The sequence below is a fragment of the Lycorma delicatula genome, chromosome 4 (genome assembly GCF_047948215.1).
Source record: "Lycorma delicatula isolate Av1 chromosome 4, ASM4794821v1, whole genome shotgun sequence".
NCBI lineage: Eukaryota > Metazoa > Arthropoda > Insecta > Hemiptera > Fulgoridae > Lycorma > Lycorma delicatula.
Genome location: NC_134458.1, coordinates 82,340,583 through 82,359,795, shown reverse-complemented (window position 1 = coordinate 82,359,795; position 19,213 = coordinate 82,340,583). Strand labels below are relative to the sequence as shown.

Below are 19,213 nucleotides of genomic sequence, written 5' to 3'. Positions count from 1 at the left end.
CTCCTCTATTTATATATTTTTCCCAGCGGTGTTTCCACTTTGTGAAGCAATCCTGGATAGCTTCATTTGAAATGACCTTTAATGTCTGTGACGAATTTGCTTTAATGTCATCAATAGTCTCAAAACTGCATCCTTTCATCACTGATTTTAATTTTGGAAATAAGAAAAAATCACAAGGAGCCAGGTCTGGCGAGTAGGGAGGCTAAGGTAGGACAGTCATCTGTTTTTTGGTACAAAACTGACGAATTGACAAAGCTGAGTGTGTGGGCACATTGTCATATTGAAGGAACCATGAGTTGTCTTGCCACAATTTCCTGGTCGAGGGTCATCTTCAATTGACTGATGACCACTTTTAAATCGTGAAAACCATTTGTAACATTGTGTTTGATCCAGAACATCATCGACATAAGCTTGATTCAAAAGTTGAAACGTTTCTGTGAAAGTTTTCCCATTGCACACTACAAAAATTGCTACTAACACTTAAACATATTGCACTCAAATAACAATAACATGCAAAACTAAATGAGATATCAACAATCCAAGAACATATAAGTTACAGAGGAGGTTATGTGAAACACATTGATGCCAACCGCATGTCACCTAATGTCTCCATTGTGCGTGATTAAAAATGTTCAGTTATTTTTGATCAGACCTTGTACAAAATTTACATCTATTCCCAGATATGATAGACTCACAATTCTTTCTTCATATTAATGCTTTTTATTTCCAATTTTATCTGTTGCTGAATTTATAGTTTTATTATTTATGGTATTGTTTTCTCACTTAGAAAAGAATAAATGAATGGTTTAGTAGGATAAATTTTTTTTTATAACATTCACTATTGTTAATATAAATGAAACATTTTTGATTTTGGTTTCCTCTAATTGAGCCAACTACAATTTTCCTTATATTTTAATTGGAGTTTGATGTTGATAGTAACATATGCTTAAAATTGAGTTGAGATTTATTCAGACCACTATGATTTGTTATATTAAAAAAAAAAATGTTTGCTTAGTTTGTGTTATGCAGATGGACACTCCTCTGTGCAACTGTATCCCTGCACCAGAAATGCAGTAATTGGACAGATCGAGATACAGTAGTGGTCTTATGCAAAACAACATTACCTCTATCATCATTATTAACTAACTGGAAACTTTGTCAGTTAGGTAAAAAGTTATCTGGAACAAAATTTAAAAATATAATAGCGGAGAAAATTGCATTATCATTACTATGAAAATTTCATTCTTAAAAATCACCAAGCCTTTCATAAGTAAATGTTTAAGATGAATGTTCAATGGATTTGACATAAGTCGATAGTAATAGTGTCTGGGATTGAAATGATTCAATTTCTTATAGTTTGAAAGTTTTGTAATTTTATTTTTCACGTTTTGTCACAGTATTGAAGAAAAAAATTACAAGAGCTTAAAAATAGACTAAATTTGTTCACATTTATTTATTCAAGTTATCATGAAAGTGATGTAGAAATATTGGTCATTTTAGAAGATCTGTTTGTTGTACATGGCTTTAATCAGCAGATAAGGAATTTCAGTTGTTCAGAATTATGTGTCTGTAATCATATAGACCAATTTAATTTAACTATATCAGAATATGTATTTTATATGTTTTTTTATTTTATCAGATTCTGTTAATTTATATGTAATTTTATTTATTAATTCTATATATTATATTAATCTATTTACAAGCTATTTGTATATATGAGTGTGTATGTGTATTTTTTTTACAAATTTGTGAAAGAAATATTTTTATTAGCTAGAATTTTAATGCTGTCATGTATTTAAAAATCCTTTTTTTTCAAGGTTTTTTACAGTTGAATAATATGCATTTGGTTTCCGGTAATTCTGTTATCTTTGGCTTGACCTTGTAATAAAACATAATTAGAATATTTTATTTATTCTGACGAAGTGTCTGAAATAATAAAAATACTTTTTTATTTTGTATATTATATATTGAATGTTATGCAATGATAACACTGGTTTGTAGAACCAAAAATATAATTTCAGTTTCTTCCTATATGTAAGGTATTTACATCATAATTGTTATGTAATGATAAACCATATTTGCATATCTAAAATAATTTGTATAAGCATTAAAAAGTAAAAGTTAGAGACTGTGTGGCTGACATCAAATTAGATCTTTTATCTTTAGTAGAATTGCTTAATTCATTTAAAAAATTGCTTTCAGACTCTGACTCAGAGCATTCAGACAATTGAGCATCCTAATCTGATAAATTTTTATTTAATTTCCTGTTTTTATATGTGAACACAGCCATTATTAGAAAAAATGAATAAATTAGAAAAACGTATTATAGAATAATATACTACTATCCAGTTAAAAGGAAAAAATTCTTTTTAACTTTCAAAATGATTATAGATTAATCCATATAAATGGTAGTGTAGAATGAATTTGCATTGGATATGAGACACATATATGAATTCTAAGGAAGTGTGTATAGTCAGCTATACTAGACTGGTTAATAAGCTTAATTGTTTGGATTTTTTTTTTTTACCTCCAGACTGTAAGTGAATATGTGTTTAATAAGAATAATTTCCTCGTGAGAGGCCTATCACAACTTGCACAATGAATATGAGACCCAACTCATTATTTATTATTAATTGTTTAACTTTCAAGATGAAGTTCATAAAATTTGATTGAAGTGAACATGTCAGAGATTTGAGATAATAGTTGCCAGTATCTTTGTCACTGGATGGATGTACATTCCTCATTTTACAATTAAATGGTACCATATGCTATTTAAAATTAAAATAATAGAATGAAAAATGTTATTTTGAGTGCATTGCTATTTAAAAATCTAATATTGAAAAACTCTAAAATTAAAACAAATTATAGAAATTGTGGTTACAAAATTTTGATTACATTTTCAAATTCATCATAAAAATTTATATTAGAAATACTCAGTATCTCAGTGCAACAGTGTTTCCATTGTTCGTATTGAAACATTAAATTTTCAGAAACATTTTTGCTAGTAATAGCAGTATTTATGTTGATGGATTTTATTAAACTTATATATTATGCTTCAAAGAAGATTTTATTTGCTAAGAATTTTATTGTTATTTCTAATTATTTTAAATGTGCTGCTGTTACTACTAGTATAATATCTTACAAAAAACTTATTGGAATAAATAAGACTTGGCAAAATTTAAACATATAAACATCTTACTTGATTAATCCTTTACCTCTTCATGTCATAAATATAAAATTATTTATTCATTAGCTTTATTAAAAATCTAGTAACTAATGCACTTTGCTCTATGATATGAGAAATGGTGTGCCATTTGTGTACCTATCAGTCTGGTCTTTCGTAGCATGCTATTAAAAATATTGATAGAGATTGAAACCTAACATATTGAAAGATTATCTCACATGAGATTGCATTATACCTCTTAGTTTATGTCAGTTTTTCAAGAATATTATAATAATATCTTCATTATATGATTTAAACAAGTTTATCAAGGTTTTACAGATTATAGAATTGTATTTGTTTCACTAGAGTTACTTATAAGAATTTGTTTTATAAAATTCATAATTTTTTATGAAATTTCTTTGGAAAATCATTACTTTCGTATATAAACTTTGTTGCAATAATATTTATCTTTTGCTGATGAAAACAAATTATCAGTACGATTTAAAGATATCAACGCTTGAATTATTGATGAGATTTTTGTGTGTAACTTTTTAATTAGTTATTTGTGTTGTCAATAATCAAAATTTTTAATTTTTTTTCTACATCCAGATTTTGTAAAAATTTCTTATGTAATTGTAAAACATTAAAAAAAAATGTTGTACTTGCTTAATTAAATTGTTTCAGGGTAATGTATCAAATTTGAATGGTGCTGGCTCATCGACATCAGCCATGTCGAGGCATAAATCTGAAAGAGAGAAGAAACTTGGCCATCGGAGGGTTGGAACTGGTGGGGAAGTTACATATAAGAAGGTTTGTATTTTTTATATTAATAGTCTTCATCATAAGAATTAAAATAAGAAACGATGCGCTTTGTATTTACTGTCTGCTACTAGAACATATGTATATTATTTATTTTCGTTCTACTCAGCATAAGTGCTGTATATAACATTGTTTCACAACACGAAGACTTAATTTGTTGCTTTACACTATGTCGGTCTTTTTTGTGACTTATTATGCATCTGAAACATCTAAATGAAAGAAATTGAAGCCAGAATTGCTTTCTTTAAGATTAATTATATCAGTGCAAAAGCTCACACTCACTTGATCATCATTGTTGTCTAACTTCTTGAGTACTTTGAAAATGCAAGTTTTACGCATTCATTTATGACAACATTAATAGGAAAACTAAACATTAATTTTCCATATTATTAACTTTTAAGGGTTGAAAATGGATGAAACTCTAATAACAAATTATTTTATTACCTTTTTGTACAATTGGGCATTTGAAAATGTTTAGTTTTGTCCCTGAAGAGATGTATTTTAACAATGAATTTGATGTCAATTTAAACTTTTATCTTAAAAGAAAAAAAACACATGCTTGCAGTACTTTTTGGTAACATTTTCTACAATACATATAGAGACAGTTGTTCAGTTGAGCACCTTGCGGTCCACTTCAAAAATGGCCAGAGGGTGTATTTTAGTTTTGAAAGATGTCTGATAAAAAAAAAAAAAAAAAAAATGCTGCTGTCATTGTGTTTCATTATGCAAAAAGTACAGACTTGTTAAATGCCATTCTACTTTACATAAAAGACAGCTTGTCAAGTCTAGCAATTCTATCCAGTAGTATGGCTTCCCCCTCACCATCATGGTCCCAGGAAGAGCTGATGGCCAACTATGAATACTTGAGGGAGTTATATGACAATAAGCTATCCAGTGCTTCAGTAAGTGTGATGATTGAAGATCAGAGAAAGGTGTAGCAAGAAGTATAGAAGACATGATAAGTCAGAAGAATTGTAGTTTGAGTCAGGCAGTCTTTTTCATTACAACTCCTGGGGGAAATGTAAAATGTTTTTGATCAGTCTTTTGCTGTCCAAGGTTAGAATTGATATTAATATTGCCATACTTGTTGCTTTCTCAGGCTCTGTGGTGACTGCTGAGGAGAGGAAAAACAGTTTACTCAGCTTTCAAGATCTTTCTAGACTTGAATCGGTTGAAAAGACTACACAGCTTCCTAGTTTTGGGACTGTTTAATTGTGTGAGATGAGTTTTATGACTCGCAAGAAAGATTTGAGGCACTGGACCACAGGGCGGGCATTTGCAAGTCAGAAAATGAAGGCTAGAGTGATTTCATTGTTGTTGGGGACTTGAGGCTTACAGTGTGAGTTGACTAATGAAGAATGTGAACTGGTGTGGTCAAAACGTGTCTCAAATCCTCTCACGTTTGGCTTAAAGTAACAGCCCTTTCTTTGAGAATACATCTTAAAGAGATACAAAATGGCTGACTAGTTTTCATATTTGCTTATACCAATATGAGTTGGCTCAATGAGAACAAAGAGAAAGTTGTAATTCCTGAGAATCTTTAATAAGTTATTAAAAATTTAAGGATTTGACTAAAATGGTCTATCCTGATTTAGGTAACCTAAGTGTTGAAGATTTATCATAATTGAGGGAGAAAGCACTTTCCCAATGAAGAAGAATGGTTTGGTGGAGGAGATAAATAATCCGCGGTTGAAGAAGCTTATATACAACATTGCGAGATACAATTCTGTGGATTCAGTAGTGGAGGGGGAGGAACCATACATTATCCTGTATAGTTCTTGTACACCTTTATACTCTTCCATTGTTGCTTTAGAGCCTGAACCAGCCAAGACTATGTAATGACACTATTCTGTGGGTCAAGGCTCTTCTCACCATTGTTAAGGTTTAAAGAAGCCAACAGTCTTCTTTATCGTTTGCTGACAGGATGATGCATTCTTCATCCCCTTTATTTCTTTGATACTGTCAGATACCCATTCCAATTCAGATGCCTTCAATTTCCCATGAAGATGTGTTTCTCTAAAATGTTAAACAAGGTGCAAGGTGTAGTTATTCAAAATGGGCAGAGGACTGGTGGGCTGACTGTTTCTCTTAAGCCTAACTGTGTTCTCCAGGGTTAGTTGGAGTGACAGCCTGCTCATCAAAAGAATGAACAAAAAAATGTTTTTTACTAAGATATCTTAGAAAAATAAACACACCAGTTGATATTAATACCTTGTGTATCTCTGTTTTGTTTATTCTGAAGTTAAGACTCAAGATTGTAAAGATTTTTAACCAACTAAAATTTTATTCAACAAAAATTCTCCATGTACTTAATTATAATGTACATATAACTAAAACATATTTTTAAAATTAATAGCAAAGGATGGACATTTTCTAGTTCTCAGTATTATAGTTCGTTTAAAAACCATAATTGATCCTTTGTGAAAGTAGCATTAAGTGAACAGTAATATAAACAAAAGATGCTAAATCTTTTTCAAATATATTTAATTTGTTTACACCATTTAGTTATGCAGTTGTTTTTATCTTATTCATATGGTAAAATATATTTATGAAGTAATTTGGAACGTAAAGGCCAGCACGCAAGATTTCTTCCATTGTAGCTTTTTGCCAGTATATAGTAAGGTAAAACTGTAAATGTGATCTTAGTGTATGTTAATTATAAATCTGAAAGATATATTTTGTTGTGTTCAGAGGTGTGATTAATATTTACTCTGAGTTTCATTAAAATTATAAATGTTACTGCATAAATGGTATTTAATTTCTATGTTACTCTCAGTATTTTGTCATTTTATTATGTTTGCTTTTAAAAAAAGAAACTATCATGGCATTTTTATTTTTCAGATTCAAACATCACAAATTATGGGTTCAATACAGCTCGGTATTCAACATGCTGTTGGTGGATTAGCATCTAAACCAGAAAGAGATCTTCTTATGCAAGACTTTATGACTGTAGAAACGACAACCTTTGCTGCTGATGGTTCTAGCCATACGCCAGCCCATCATTACTCAGAATTTGTTTTTAAGACTTATGCACCGATTGCATTCAGATATTTTCGTGATCTGTTTGGCATTCAACCGGATGACTTTTTAGTAAGTTTATAGACATTCGATTTATCATTAGAACTGTAGCATGTTATATTATCTGTAGTAGAAAGTGGGAAAACATTTTTATGCTGCAGTTTTTGTGTGTGAAGTAAAATTTAAAAGAATAAGCCCAAATCTTATTTATGGATTATGTATGAGCTTGGATGGTGCAGTGTTAAATTTAAGATTAGTTCACTTTCATCTGATTAAGCTTTCTTTTTCATTTGTTTGACATGATCTATTAATTTTGAATCCATATATTGTTCTGACTCTCCATCTCATAATTATTCAATATTCTGTTTCATTGATTAGTAGCAAGTGATCTATTTTATACTGTTATTTATTTATTTATCACTGAATGATAGTTGTGTAAGCAAAACTATTTTTTCTGTACTAGTATGTTGTGTTTGAAGGTTTCAACTAAAATTCAGAAATTATGACACCTGTAATTCAGAATTTCATTGTTGATGAAGGTATGGGTTAGAGGAGGGTATATGGGAAAACTTAACAACGGGTAACATTTTTGATACAGCATCTCATCATTGAATGTGACAAATTATTTGGTTTAGTTGTGATAGTGAAATTGGTGCAAAACAGATATAAATCTGTAAAGTAAATTTGTGTAATATAACATTTTAAATATTGGGAGTTTTTTAAAACTGTGTTGTAGGCCTAGGGGGGGGGGGTACATTCATGATGTTATCAGTTGTTATTTTTACTTTTGTAATTAATTTGAGTAGTGTAAGTTATTACAATTTTTCATAGGTTTAAATAAAGTTCTCAATTGAAATTCTTTAATTTAATTTATTAATATTATCTTTAAATTTTCTTTAGTAAAATCTGTTCAGTATGTATTAATAGTACTTAGGGCCAATTTTGATTTGGTTGATAAGGAAAAAAAATATGTATAAATTATATTTTATTGAAAGTTCAAATAATTTGTTAACATATTGACCACTGTGTTAATATAATTAATTATATGGAATTAATATGGTAAGTTTAACTTGTCTATTTACTGTGTTTTTAATTTTTTATATTTCATTTAATATTAATATATATATATATATATATATATAAAATATATAATATTAAAGTAGTACCTGTATTGTAGTTTAAAACTAGGTTTTTCAGATTTTTATCAAAAACCCCTGCCATTAGGGTACTCGGCCTAATGGTGGAAGATATTGTTTCCATTTCCCATTTACTACAGCCTCATTTGTATCAAAGTCCAGGGTAGCCAACCGTACACTGGTAAAAAGATTATAAGTCTCTTGAATTGCTGGAAATTGTAAAAAATTTCCCATAACTCCAAGTAAAAAGCCCTTGTATGATATGTGGAATGGGACTGGACATTATGCAGAACAATAAATACCCATCATGAATGTTGTGCTATTTGTTTTGAGTTGACTTCTGAAGCTTCTTTCACATTTTAAAACATATTTGATATTTTACTTTCTGGTTCCGTGAATTCTGTCAGGAAAATTCCCTGTGATGTTATAATACATTAGGCTCAATTTTTGGTTTGATAGCGCCTCCTTGAAGTTTTTGTTGGCTTGGTGAAAAATTTATTTCATAATGCTGACATAACTATGAAATAACTTTATTTTCATGATCATGATACAGTTATGATGAATGTCAGTGTGCTATCTGTGTGACCCACTGGGTTGGTCTAGTGGTGAACTTGTCATCGCTAATCAGTTGATTTCGAAGTTGAGAGTTCTAAGGTTTAAATCCTTATAATAAAGGGAGTTACTTTTATACGGATTTGAACACTAGATTGTGGATACCGGTATTCTTTGGTGGTTGGGTTTCAATTAACCACACAACTCAGGAATTGTTGACCTGTGACTGTACAAAACTACACTTCATTTACATTCATACATATCATCTTCTGAAGTAATACATTATGGTGGTTCCGGAAGCTAAACAAGAAGGAAGTGGCTATCTTGTGTTTTTCTGCTCACAGAAATGAATTTTGCAATGCACCTTACAATAGACGGGATTGATAACGATTAGTCATATATTTTATCTGCTGTTGCTATACAAGTCTTGTACAGAATAGGTGGCAGGTGGGCATATAATTAGATTATAAAATCCATTGGCCAGTCCACACACTCATCTTTAACATCCAATTGGAAATAAGTTTTGTTATTGAAATAAAGAAAAGAAGAGAGATATTTTTTTTTTAGAAAAGAAAACATTTAAAAGTAATTTTTATTCAGTTTAATGTTGTTGATGAGATTACTACAAAATAAATGCAATACTTTATAATCCCGGTTGGGGTTAAGTAGTAGCCTGGTAATACAGTTTTTAAGTTGTGTATAGAAGAATAATTTTATTTCAGTTAACATAGGATAATCATAAAATTTTTGTTCCTTTTATTTTAATATTTAATATAATGTATACAATAAACTAAAAAAAGTAGTCACCACAGATTAGATAAAATTAACCAAGAAAATCAAGAACAAAATCATTCCCTTCACACTTACAAGTAAAAAAACTCATAACACGAACATTTTCAACACTAGAAAGGGTTCAAAGAGCAAAGCGTATATGAAAAAGTACTAGGAGGACTGCAGGGCCCAAACAGTGCCATTGAAGAAACTTGGATAATAGACTGACTTAAGTGATCCTATGCGGTCATAAAAGATAATAATAAACTAAAAAAAATAATAATTTCAAAATTTATTGCAGATTAATTAGTTAATTATTACTGTAATAGTGATTAATTACTCTTTTAATTTTAATGATTTTTTCTGATTTATAATTACATTTTGTAAGTATAATCTAACAGCATACTAAATGTTATAAATAATGTTTAGTGCCATCTGTGAGTCAGCCAGTTAAAATTATTACTTCTCTTTAATACATATAAAAATATATAAAGTGAGTAACTATTTGTTTTTTTTGGAAATGGTAAGTAAGATTGATTTTTATACTGTCAAAGGAATAGAATAAAGTAAATATTTCACTTCTGTTTCATTTGTAATTAATTAACCCATTCCCTGATATTCAGATTGCTAGTCAGCTTCCTCAAAAGATAAACTAGATTTTTAGTGTTTGTCATTTGGATTACTTCACTCTTTTTATAATTAAAATTGATAATCTATTTATTTTATTGTTCTTTTATTTATTCTGTAATGTAATCTTATTTTTTATGAAATCCTATTCATTTATCAGTAAAACTCTCTGTCCATAAAAACTCTCTGTTTTTCTTTGAAATACCACTAGAATATGTTAGTTTTAAATATTTTATGTGTTCTTTCCTAATATTTTCTGTTTTTGTACTTAATAGTCGTTGAACTTGTTTGACTTATTAACTTATGCATTGGTTTTTGTATTGCTACCATGTAGTGCATTTTTGGTTGTCCACTTATTTTATTTTGATATAACTGCTAAAGTCAAGTTTGAATTTTTTTATAAAATTTGTAATACTTTTTCTTATTTTCTATCTGCATGATAAAAGAGATTATTGATTATTTTGTATCTATGGTATCAAAACTCATTATGTTCATTATTACAGTTAACAGTCGGCTATTACTAGGCTAAAATTTTGTCAGCATTTTATATTCATAGATTTTTTCTATAGTTTTATTTTTACAGATATCATTTTGTAGTGCACCATTAAGAGAACTATCTAATCCTGGTGCTAGTGGATCGATATTCTATTTAACTGATGATGATGAATTCATAATTAAAACTGTTCAACATAAAGAGGGAGAGTTTCTACAAAAGTTACTTCCTGGTTATTATATGGTTAGTTATATTTTTTATAATTTTTTTTATTAATATTAAATTACAAAAACATGTGTACTGTTAATTATACAGTTTTTTGTGCTAAAATCATGTCAGTGTTGTTACTGAAAAGTATGTTAACTTACAATAAGCCAGTTTTTAAGAAAAAAGATGAATTAAAAGTTTGAGATTTTACTATAAATCCAGTATTACTTAAATAAGTCTGTAAAATTTTATGATAACTTTCTGATTTTTCTGAATGTAATAAGTACTTAAAACAAGCTAGTTTTAGTATTTTTGCGGAAAAAAATAGTTAAGTAATTGAAGATAAATGTCAGTTAACACACTTTTCACTAGCAACACAGACATGTAAATTATTGCAAACTAGAAGAAAGTAAATAATGGCTATTGTGTAGAGGTGAATGATTTGTATTTTAGTACTGTATTTTGAAGTAGTGGTTCTTCTTACAGGAAATGAGTTGAAATGACCAGGATTTAAGTCATTAACTGTAAACCTTCATATATATATATATATATATATATATATATATATATTATTTTTCTAAAATTGATGCTTTCAGGAATCATATTCCTCTGCACTATATAAATTTTATTAAATTTATATAAATTAATTATAATATAATAATATATATATATATATATTATATTATATGTAATTATAAATATATATAGAAAGATTCTATCTTAGTGCATTTCTGCAACTAATATTCGTGGTACTGAGGTCTGTTTTATTTTGTAGTGAATTTATAAACAAAATTTTCATTAAAAATAATTTTCTATCATTGCTCTCAGTTTGTATTTATGTTATTTTTTTATTATTGCGAGTAAATTTATAAAATTTTAAGAACTGTATTATATTGAACTACTGCAGCAATTGTATACATACTGAATTAAATTTTTCAGTATTTATTTTTTGTTTGTATTATTTAGTGGTACTTCAAGGGTTTTTAATTATAGTTTTTAGTTTGACAAAGTATTATTTTCTACCTGGCTTTCTGATTGTTTCTATGATATATTAATGAAAACACATTATCGTATTGTTCTCAGTGTTAAATTAGAAGCTTTCAGTCATATTGACAAAGGCGAGACTCTTGCTAATATAGCCCACAATCTCAGAGTAAATGTGAGGTTACAAGGGGCGATGAAATCAAGTGTAAAAATTCAATTATGGCAAGATATTTCTTATTACAAAGAATTCAGTTCTACCATGATTATTTTCTAGTTATTCAAAGGATCCATGGTTTAGACTAGCTCAGAAATGGAAGACTACTGTGTTTGTTTTTCATAATTACAACATTGTAAATATCATTAATAATCTCAAAAAATAACTTCAATAATTTTAAATTAACATTATTATTGTATTTATTACAGTCAGTCATTTTCTGTTCCAGAATCTAAATCAAAATCCAAGAACATTATTACCAAAGTTCTTTGGTCTCTACTGCTATCAGGTATTAGTATTAACCTTTTTATGTTTGGTTAATCCTTTATTTGTACGTGTACTTGCACTATTAATTCTTTGGTTACTTTAGTTCAAGTACGGTGTTTTCCTACACTATCCTTTGCTGCTTATTTGATTTTAGTTCACAGCTGTAGAAGAAGTCTGCCTTGCACTGTGTTCTTTAATGTTATATTTAATATGTATAATATTTTTCATGCGACTCCATTTACTGGTATTTGTTTTTAAATAAATCTTATAAAACGAGTGCAAACATTTTCATTTTTCCAATTTTTTCTGATTTTCCAGGAAGGCTGGTATAAGTCTAAAATTTCTACTTAAGTTTCTCTTCAAAAATCATTTCTGTTAGTTAGTTTCACTTCTTGCTCTCTTATAATTGTACACCTCTACTTAAAGTATCATTCTTCCCTTCGTTCTCTCACGTTTTGGTATTATCTTTTGCTTTAGGGATACTTCAGCAACTTCTCATATTTCATCCTCTTTGTGTTTGTGTGAACCGTTTCAGTAGTTTATTTTCTCTGACTCTGCCCTTATACACTCTTTTATGCTTGCATTTCTAATCCTATTTCTTATCTTAACTGGCATGTTTCTTAATAAATTAGCTTCTTCTCTTTGAATTCTGTTTCTTTGCACCCTCCTTTTTTCCTTCTATGTCTGTGAGTATTAGCAGATACAGTGCAATTCACAATGATTCAAAATTTATAATGGTAATCTTTATTACAGATTAAATTAAAAAGGAGAGTAGATTGAATATTTTGCTAATAATAGGTGCATTAATAAAATGTTCTGTGTTTTAGTAAACTTTTAAAAACATGATGTAGATTTAAATGAAAGATAATGTAATCGTTATAGATAAAAATCTGATTGAAATTGAAATACTGTAAATTTGGTTTAAATAAGATTATTTTCTCTGACTGTCCACCCTAATACATTCTCTTACGCTTGCATTTCTAATTCTGTTTCTTATCTTAAGTGGCATGATAAAATTTAAAAAAATATATGGTAGAGCCACAATTTTTTCTTGTTTATTGATAATTAACACAATGACCATAACAAATTATGCCAAGATTATTAATTTTTGAAAGTGTGTCATCTTTCTGAATAATTACCTGTTTTCCTTTGAAATGTGGAGTTACGGAGGATGTTCAACAATGAATAGGTTGATGAAATAAAGAGGTCTTAAGATGAATTGGAGGGGGAAGAGATTAATGGCAGTATCTTGTAAAAGTTATGGAAGGTTGGTGGGCCACGCATTAAGACATCCAGGTTTAGCTAATTTGTGATAGAGAAATGTGTAAAAGGCAAAAATTGTAGAGAAAGAAATTACAAAAATTGGATTATAAAAACAGATGGAGATAGGATGGTGGATGAGGAGGTAAATTGTTTGTATTAAATTAGTGCAGAATATAAAAGAATGAAGAATACTATCAGTCCAGGTTGGGTTTATGATTCATAATTTCAAATTTGCAATTTTTTTCAAATTGATGAAAAAAATTGTATTGTTTTAATTTCTGCTTATTTTCATTATTATTCTGATTTTTTTATCTAGGATTTATATTTTTTGTTTTCATTTTTTCATAGTCTATTAGTGTTCAAAAAGTATGATTTATTATTTTCTTTTTTATGCTGGCATATAATTTTCTTTTGAAAATTTATTTATTCTCTTCTTTTGTTATGTAAATATTCATTGTTCTGCTTACAAGCAGTTTAGGTTTTTAGGTGTCTGAATTACAGGAGAAGTAAGCATACAAATTATGATTGATTATTTGGAGAATTAAGTCTCTGTCTCAGGTGAAATTGAAGTTGAAACTTATAACAGCATTTTTATCAATTTTTGACTTAAGAAATTGAATGAATGAAACATCAATTCAAAAAATAAGTGTAATAGGTGGTTTATTATATGAGCAATGCTGGATGAAAAATCAGCTAGTTTCTGGTAGTTGGCATTTATTTAGAGTAATAGTAAGTTTGGTTGATTAAAGTAAGAACTTTACAAAAGATTGGATTAAGTACTTCTTTTGATATGTTTATGAAGATTTACTTACCTGAGGAAACATAGGTGGTATAACATAAGGACTTAATGTATTTAATATTATGGTAATTATAGAAATACACATCCAATTCAATAATTTTATCAGATGAAAATTAAAATATATCTTGCTAACAAAGAGTTATGAGGCTAGTCAGTATGAATAATGCATATTGAATTAACTGTGCATAAATTGAAAGTAATCCATATTTTGTGTTATGAATATTGGTTGTGTATTTACCTTTATTAAACTGTTGTAACTTTTTAAAAATAAACATTTTATTTGTGTGTTTTGAATCTCCTTTTTTTCTAGTGTAATTCTAAAAATATAAGAATGGTCGCAATGAATAATCTCCTGCCATCATCTATTACACTTCATCAAAAATATGATTTAAAAGGTTCAACCTACAAGCGTAAAGTGAGTAGATTGTAGAATTTGTTATTTTTAAGAGTATTTATATGAACCGATTTTGATGTGAAAATATTAATATACAGATATTGAACTTGTTAACTCTGTGAGCTAATCAAACTGTAGCTGAACATTAGTTAAATTTAGGTTAATATGTTAGGGTGATTTACAAATAATAAAGTAATATTTTAGAAATATGTTATATAGGTGAGAATTAAAAAAATGTATGACAGCTGGAGGCACTTAGTTTTTGTGTAAGATTTTGCCCAAATTTTAGTATAAGTAGTAAATTTTTGCATATTTATGATAAAATGAGTTCCTTATATAAACTAAAAATCAAAATTTAAAAATATTTTTTGTAAATAGATATTCTTGTAATTCCTTATACCTTTTCAAGACCATATTTTAAAATAAGAAAAAAACATTGCACAATATTTTTTTTGTACCAATAGAATAATAACTATTCATTTTCATGTGATGTTCATAAAAAAAATGTTACAAGGTCCACCAGCTTCTGAAAAAAATTTGTTTGAATGGTTTTTTTAGATAAATAAATAAATACTATACTTCTAGCAAGACATCTCATTGTGTTCATGCACCTACACATTCTGTAGCAGTCGCAAGTAGGTATTGTTTTGTTATACAGCATTATTTTCCTATGTGAATATTCTCTTGTGGAAAAACAGATTTTAGTTTATTGATTGATCGTAATTCCAGCATTCCAACTATTCTCATTTTTTGAGAAAAATTTTTGTCATATTTTCTGCTGAAAGATAACCACTTGAAAATCACTTTACGGTAAGAAAGGAAATGAGAGTATATCTGTGTAGTATAATTAGAGAACATATTTTACCCTAAACCAGGGCAAAAATTAAAAATTGTATGGTAATTTATTTGATGACATATTTTGTAACAGTTAATGTATTTACAGTGCTTATGATTCAATACAATTAAAAATATCAAGTATTAAAGTGATAGATATCAATATTGGTTTTGGCTACAGTATTACTTTTTACCCTGGTTTTTTATTATTGTTTTTAAATGAGTTTAATTGTTCACTTTCTGTTTCAGTTCCTTACTTACGAGAGAGTTGTGTCCTGAACAGTCTTTATTATGAACATTCAGTCTTCCATTATTTATCATGAGACATTGTTTTTTCACATCTAATCCTGTCAGTTACCTCATCATTATAGGTTTTTACAGGGCAAACTTCTATTGCGTTTAAAAAGTAGTTCTGTTAGGTTGAATTTCCTGCTTTTTATGTATTTTAAATGCCCAGAAAAACAGTTATAGCTTATTTACTCAAAAGATTTACCTCAAAAGTGATTAATATGACAGGGAACTGACTTTACATCATTGTGGATGGTCACCTGTGTGAGCCCTACATGTAGGCGTTCTTTATAATTTGGATGGCTTATGCATATTCTACAGAGGAATTGAAGTAATCTTCAGTGAATAAATTATACCATTAAATAATTGAATTGTTTGTTTTAGGCATCTAAATCTGAAAGACAAAAGAAATCTCCAACATATAAAGATCTTGACTTCATGGAACACCATTCTGAAGGATTGTACCTTGAAGCTGATACTTATAATGCTCTAGTGAAAACAATACAAAGGGACTGTAGGGTGAGTGTTTATTTGAGCAGATAAGTTTGTATTTCATATTACTTTTTGCATTGCATCTTTTTAAATATGAAACTGAAGTAGTGAAAAAATAAAGTTAAAATAATGTTACTACATTTCATTTATGATAAATTAAGTCCTCGACCGGTTACTGAACCTAATCTGTGATGTGATAGGACCTTAGTTCAAATCTACTTGTAGATATAGTTGCTTTTAATCGGATTTAAATATCTTTGTTACTGGTATACTTTGGTCATTGGATTCTAGTTACTGTTAGTGGCTCAGGCATGTTAACTTTTGACTGTACAAAGTCACCTGCCTAATTGTAATCGAGTAGATTAATAATGTACTAGAGTTATTTAAAATTCAGGATGACATTATCCAATTTTTGGATGTGTTGTGTTGAATTAAGACTTCCATTATGACATGGTGGAAACATCAGTGATGATAGAGATTATGCTTCCCCTTGAAGTAGCGATGGTTACTTATGTAAAATTACTTATAAATAGATGACAATCTATTTATTTTAACAATCTATTCTCCGTTACTCACATGAATAAGATTTTGGAAGTTATAGCTCATTGTTCCTTTCTCTTTTTCAAGTTCACACTTAGAAAAATATACAGTTGCTGAAAATGTGAGTAGAAGTAATTATTGGAAATGGTATAATTTTTCATCATAATACAGTACATTTGTACGTGTTAATAAATATTTTAAATATTTAATTTCATTGTCTTATTGTTTCTTTCTTGTTTTGAGCACTTATATATTGAATTTTAACTTCTCAGACCACATTTAAAAAAAAAAAAATTAAACTGTTTAATCTGTGTAGTAGCGCATATGAAATGAAAACATTCGACCAGGAAAGAGAAAGTAAAAGCAGTGTAACAAATATTAAAATTATATTTAACCTGTTACAAGAATATTAATGTACTGTATTTGCGTTTGTATAATTTCACTCATTGCAATTAGTTTTGATGTTATTCATAAATATTAAAGGTTGTAGTTCTAAATTTGTTGAAATTAGTTTGTATGTTTAATATAAATCTGCTTACCATTTTTTTCTGATTACAGGTACTGGAAAGTTTCAAAATTATGGATTACAGTTTACTGGTAGGAATTCACAATCTGGACCAGGCTGCAAGAGAAAAAGCGGTGTGTATATATGTGTGTATGTATGTGTGTAGTAAACTAACAAATGTTATTTTGTTTCATACTGTTATATCTGTAAAGTGACCCGATTCAGACAAAGTACTGTTAACTTTAACCAGTTCTTAATAGCAGCCTACTATGATACTATCAGTCATCTATGGCTCTGTCTTGTTTGTGTTACTGTAAGTAATTATTTTAAGCTATTTTCACTCTAAAGTTATTTTATTTTTTATTCGATAAATGAACTGTGTAAATAAAAATCTCTGGTTAATATGAGTGAAAGAGATAGAGGCTATGTGGAATAAATAGTCAGATCTGTTGAATTTGACGTTCAAGTTTTTCAATGAGAATGAAAATTTTAGCTTCATAAACGATTCAGCAACTTAATGGTTTTAATTGGAAGGTATTGAGACTTTTTTATGCATCATTATCTTCTCATCGCATGATTCTTACATCTGTTTTCTCAAGAATAAGTTAATAACACTAGTTCTTGAACCGATAAAAGTAGCTTTAAATGTTAGGGAAAGCTGACAACTGGGAAGTTATAATTACACCCATCTTTTTTCTTTGAGAGGGGATTTTTGAGCTAGTGCACAGTAAGTGCCATAACAGTAACAGGAAATACTGTAATTATTATTATTTGTGTTTAAAACTTATTATTAACCATGTTAAGAAATGCGGGTAGAAATTTGTTCACTCATGACTTATATAAAATAAGATATTTTTTGATTAATTTTTGTGGTTCACAACCTTTTATTTTTTATGTTGGCTGCATTAAAAATCATTTGTTTATGTTTAGTACCTAGTTTACAATAAACTAATTTGCATATAATAACTATTGGTCTATTTGTTTTATATGTTCTATAGTTTGTAATAGATAATTTTATTGTCCGTTCAGGAAAGAAGATCTATTGCCAAACAAGGAACTGATGCTCCAGAAGAAGAAGGTAAATCTGTTAATTTAAATAGGACTCGATCACTTACAAGAGCAAAATTAGTTGCACATTCGACAGCGATGGAAAGTATACAAGCTGAAAGTGAACCTATTGATGAAGAGGATGATGTTCCGTAAGTGTAAAAATTTGTTCATTATTTTAACTTCATACTTAATCAGTCCTCAGCAAAACGGTAAACTGTCACGATCTCGCTAGCCAACCTTTCTCTAGGTTAATCACCTCTCCTTCCTCCTTTTTTCCAGGTAGTTGCTGTGAGAAGTAGTATCACCCACTGTATTGGCTATATTTTGATGCCAAACTACAGTCTTAGTAACTACTTAGTAGCTGTTTTCATCATAAGGTTGTGCCTTTCTGCTTGTTGCCATATCTGGGGGCGCTCTTGAAAACATTCAGAAGTCTATATTAGACTCTCCATACAAGTATAAGTTCTCTTCAAAAAGTTTTCAAGCTTTTTTTTTTTATTACTTTTTCTGACATCTGCTACAGAGTGATCTGCAATCTCAAAGGGATTGTACGTTTGAATCTAGATCAGGAGAGCAGGTAACTGTGGAAACACAATTGTCTCAGTTTCGGATAAAAAGAAGTGAAATGAGGGTGATGTGTGAGCTGGCATGCTGCTTGTTGGACTAACTTTGTTGCCTTTGATTTAATTGTTCCTTAAATATGATTTGATCACATGATTTGATTTAACCTTATGCATTCATTTTTTTTGTATGAATGTCATATACATTCAGTATGTTGTAAAGCTTAATATAAAAAG

General features: G+C 28.8%; 1 protein-coding gene across 5 annotated transcripts in view; it reads left to right on the top strand.

The window, feature by feature from the left end:
* PIP5K59B (Phosphatidylinositol 4-phosphate 5-kinase 59B) overlaps nt 1-19,213 on the top strand; it is a 220,564-nt gene that overhangs the window by 5,189 nt on the left and 196,162 nt on the right. For all 5 annotated transcript variants that reach the window (XM_075363436.1, XM_075363437.1, XM_075363438.1 and 2 more), the window contains exons 4-11: nt 3,848-3,973; nt 6,824-7,072; nt 10,670-10,822; nt 12,214-12,273; nt 14,624-14,728; nt 16,214-16,348; nt 17,420-17,500; nt 18,396-18,565. In XM_075363436.1, coding sequence (XP_075219551.1) covers nt 3,848-3,973; nt 6,824-7,072; nt 10,670-10,822; nt 12,214-12,273; nt 14,624-14,728; nt 16,214-16,348; nt 17,420-17,500; nt 18,396-18,565 — 1,079 coding nt within the window. The remainder of the gene's footprint in view (nt 1-3,847; nt 3,974-6,823; nt 7,073-10,669; nt 10,823-12,213; nt 12,274-14,623; nt 14,729-16,213; nt 16,349-17,419; nt 17,501-18,395; nt 18,566-19,213) is intronic.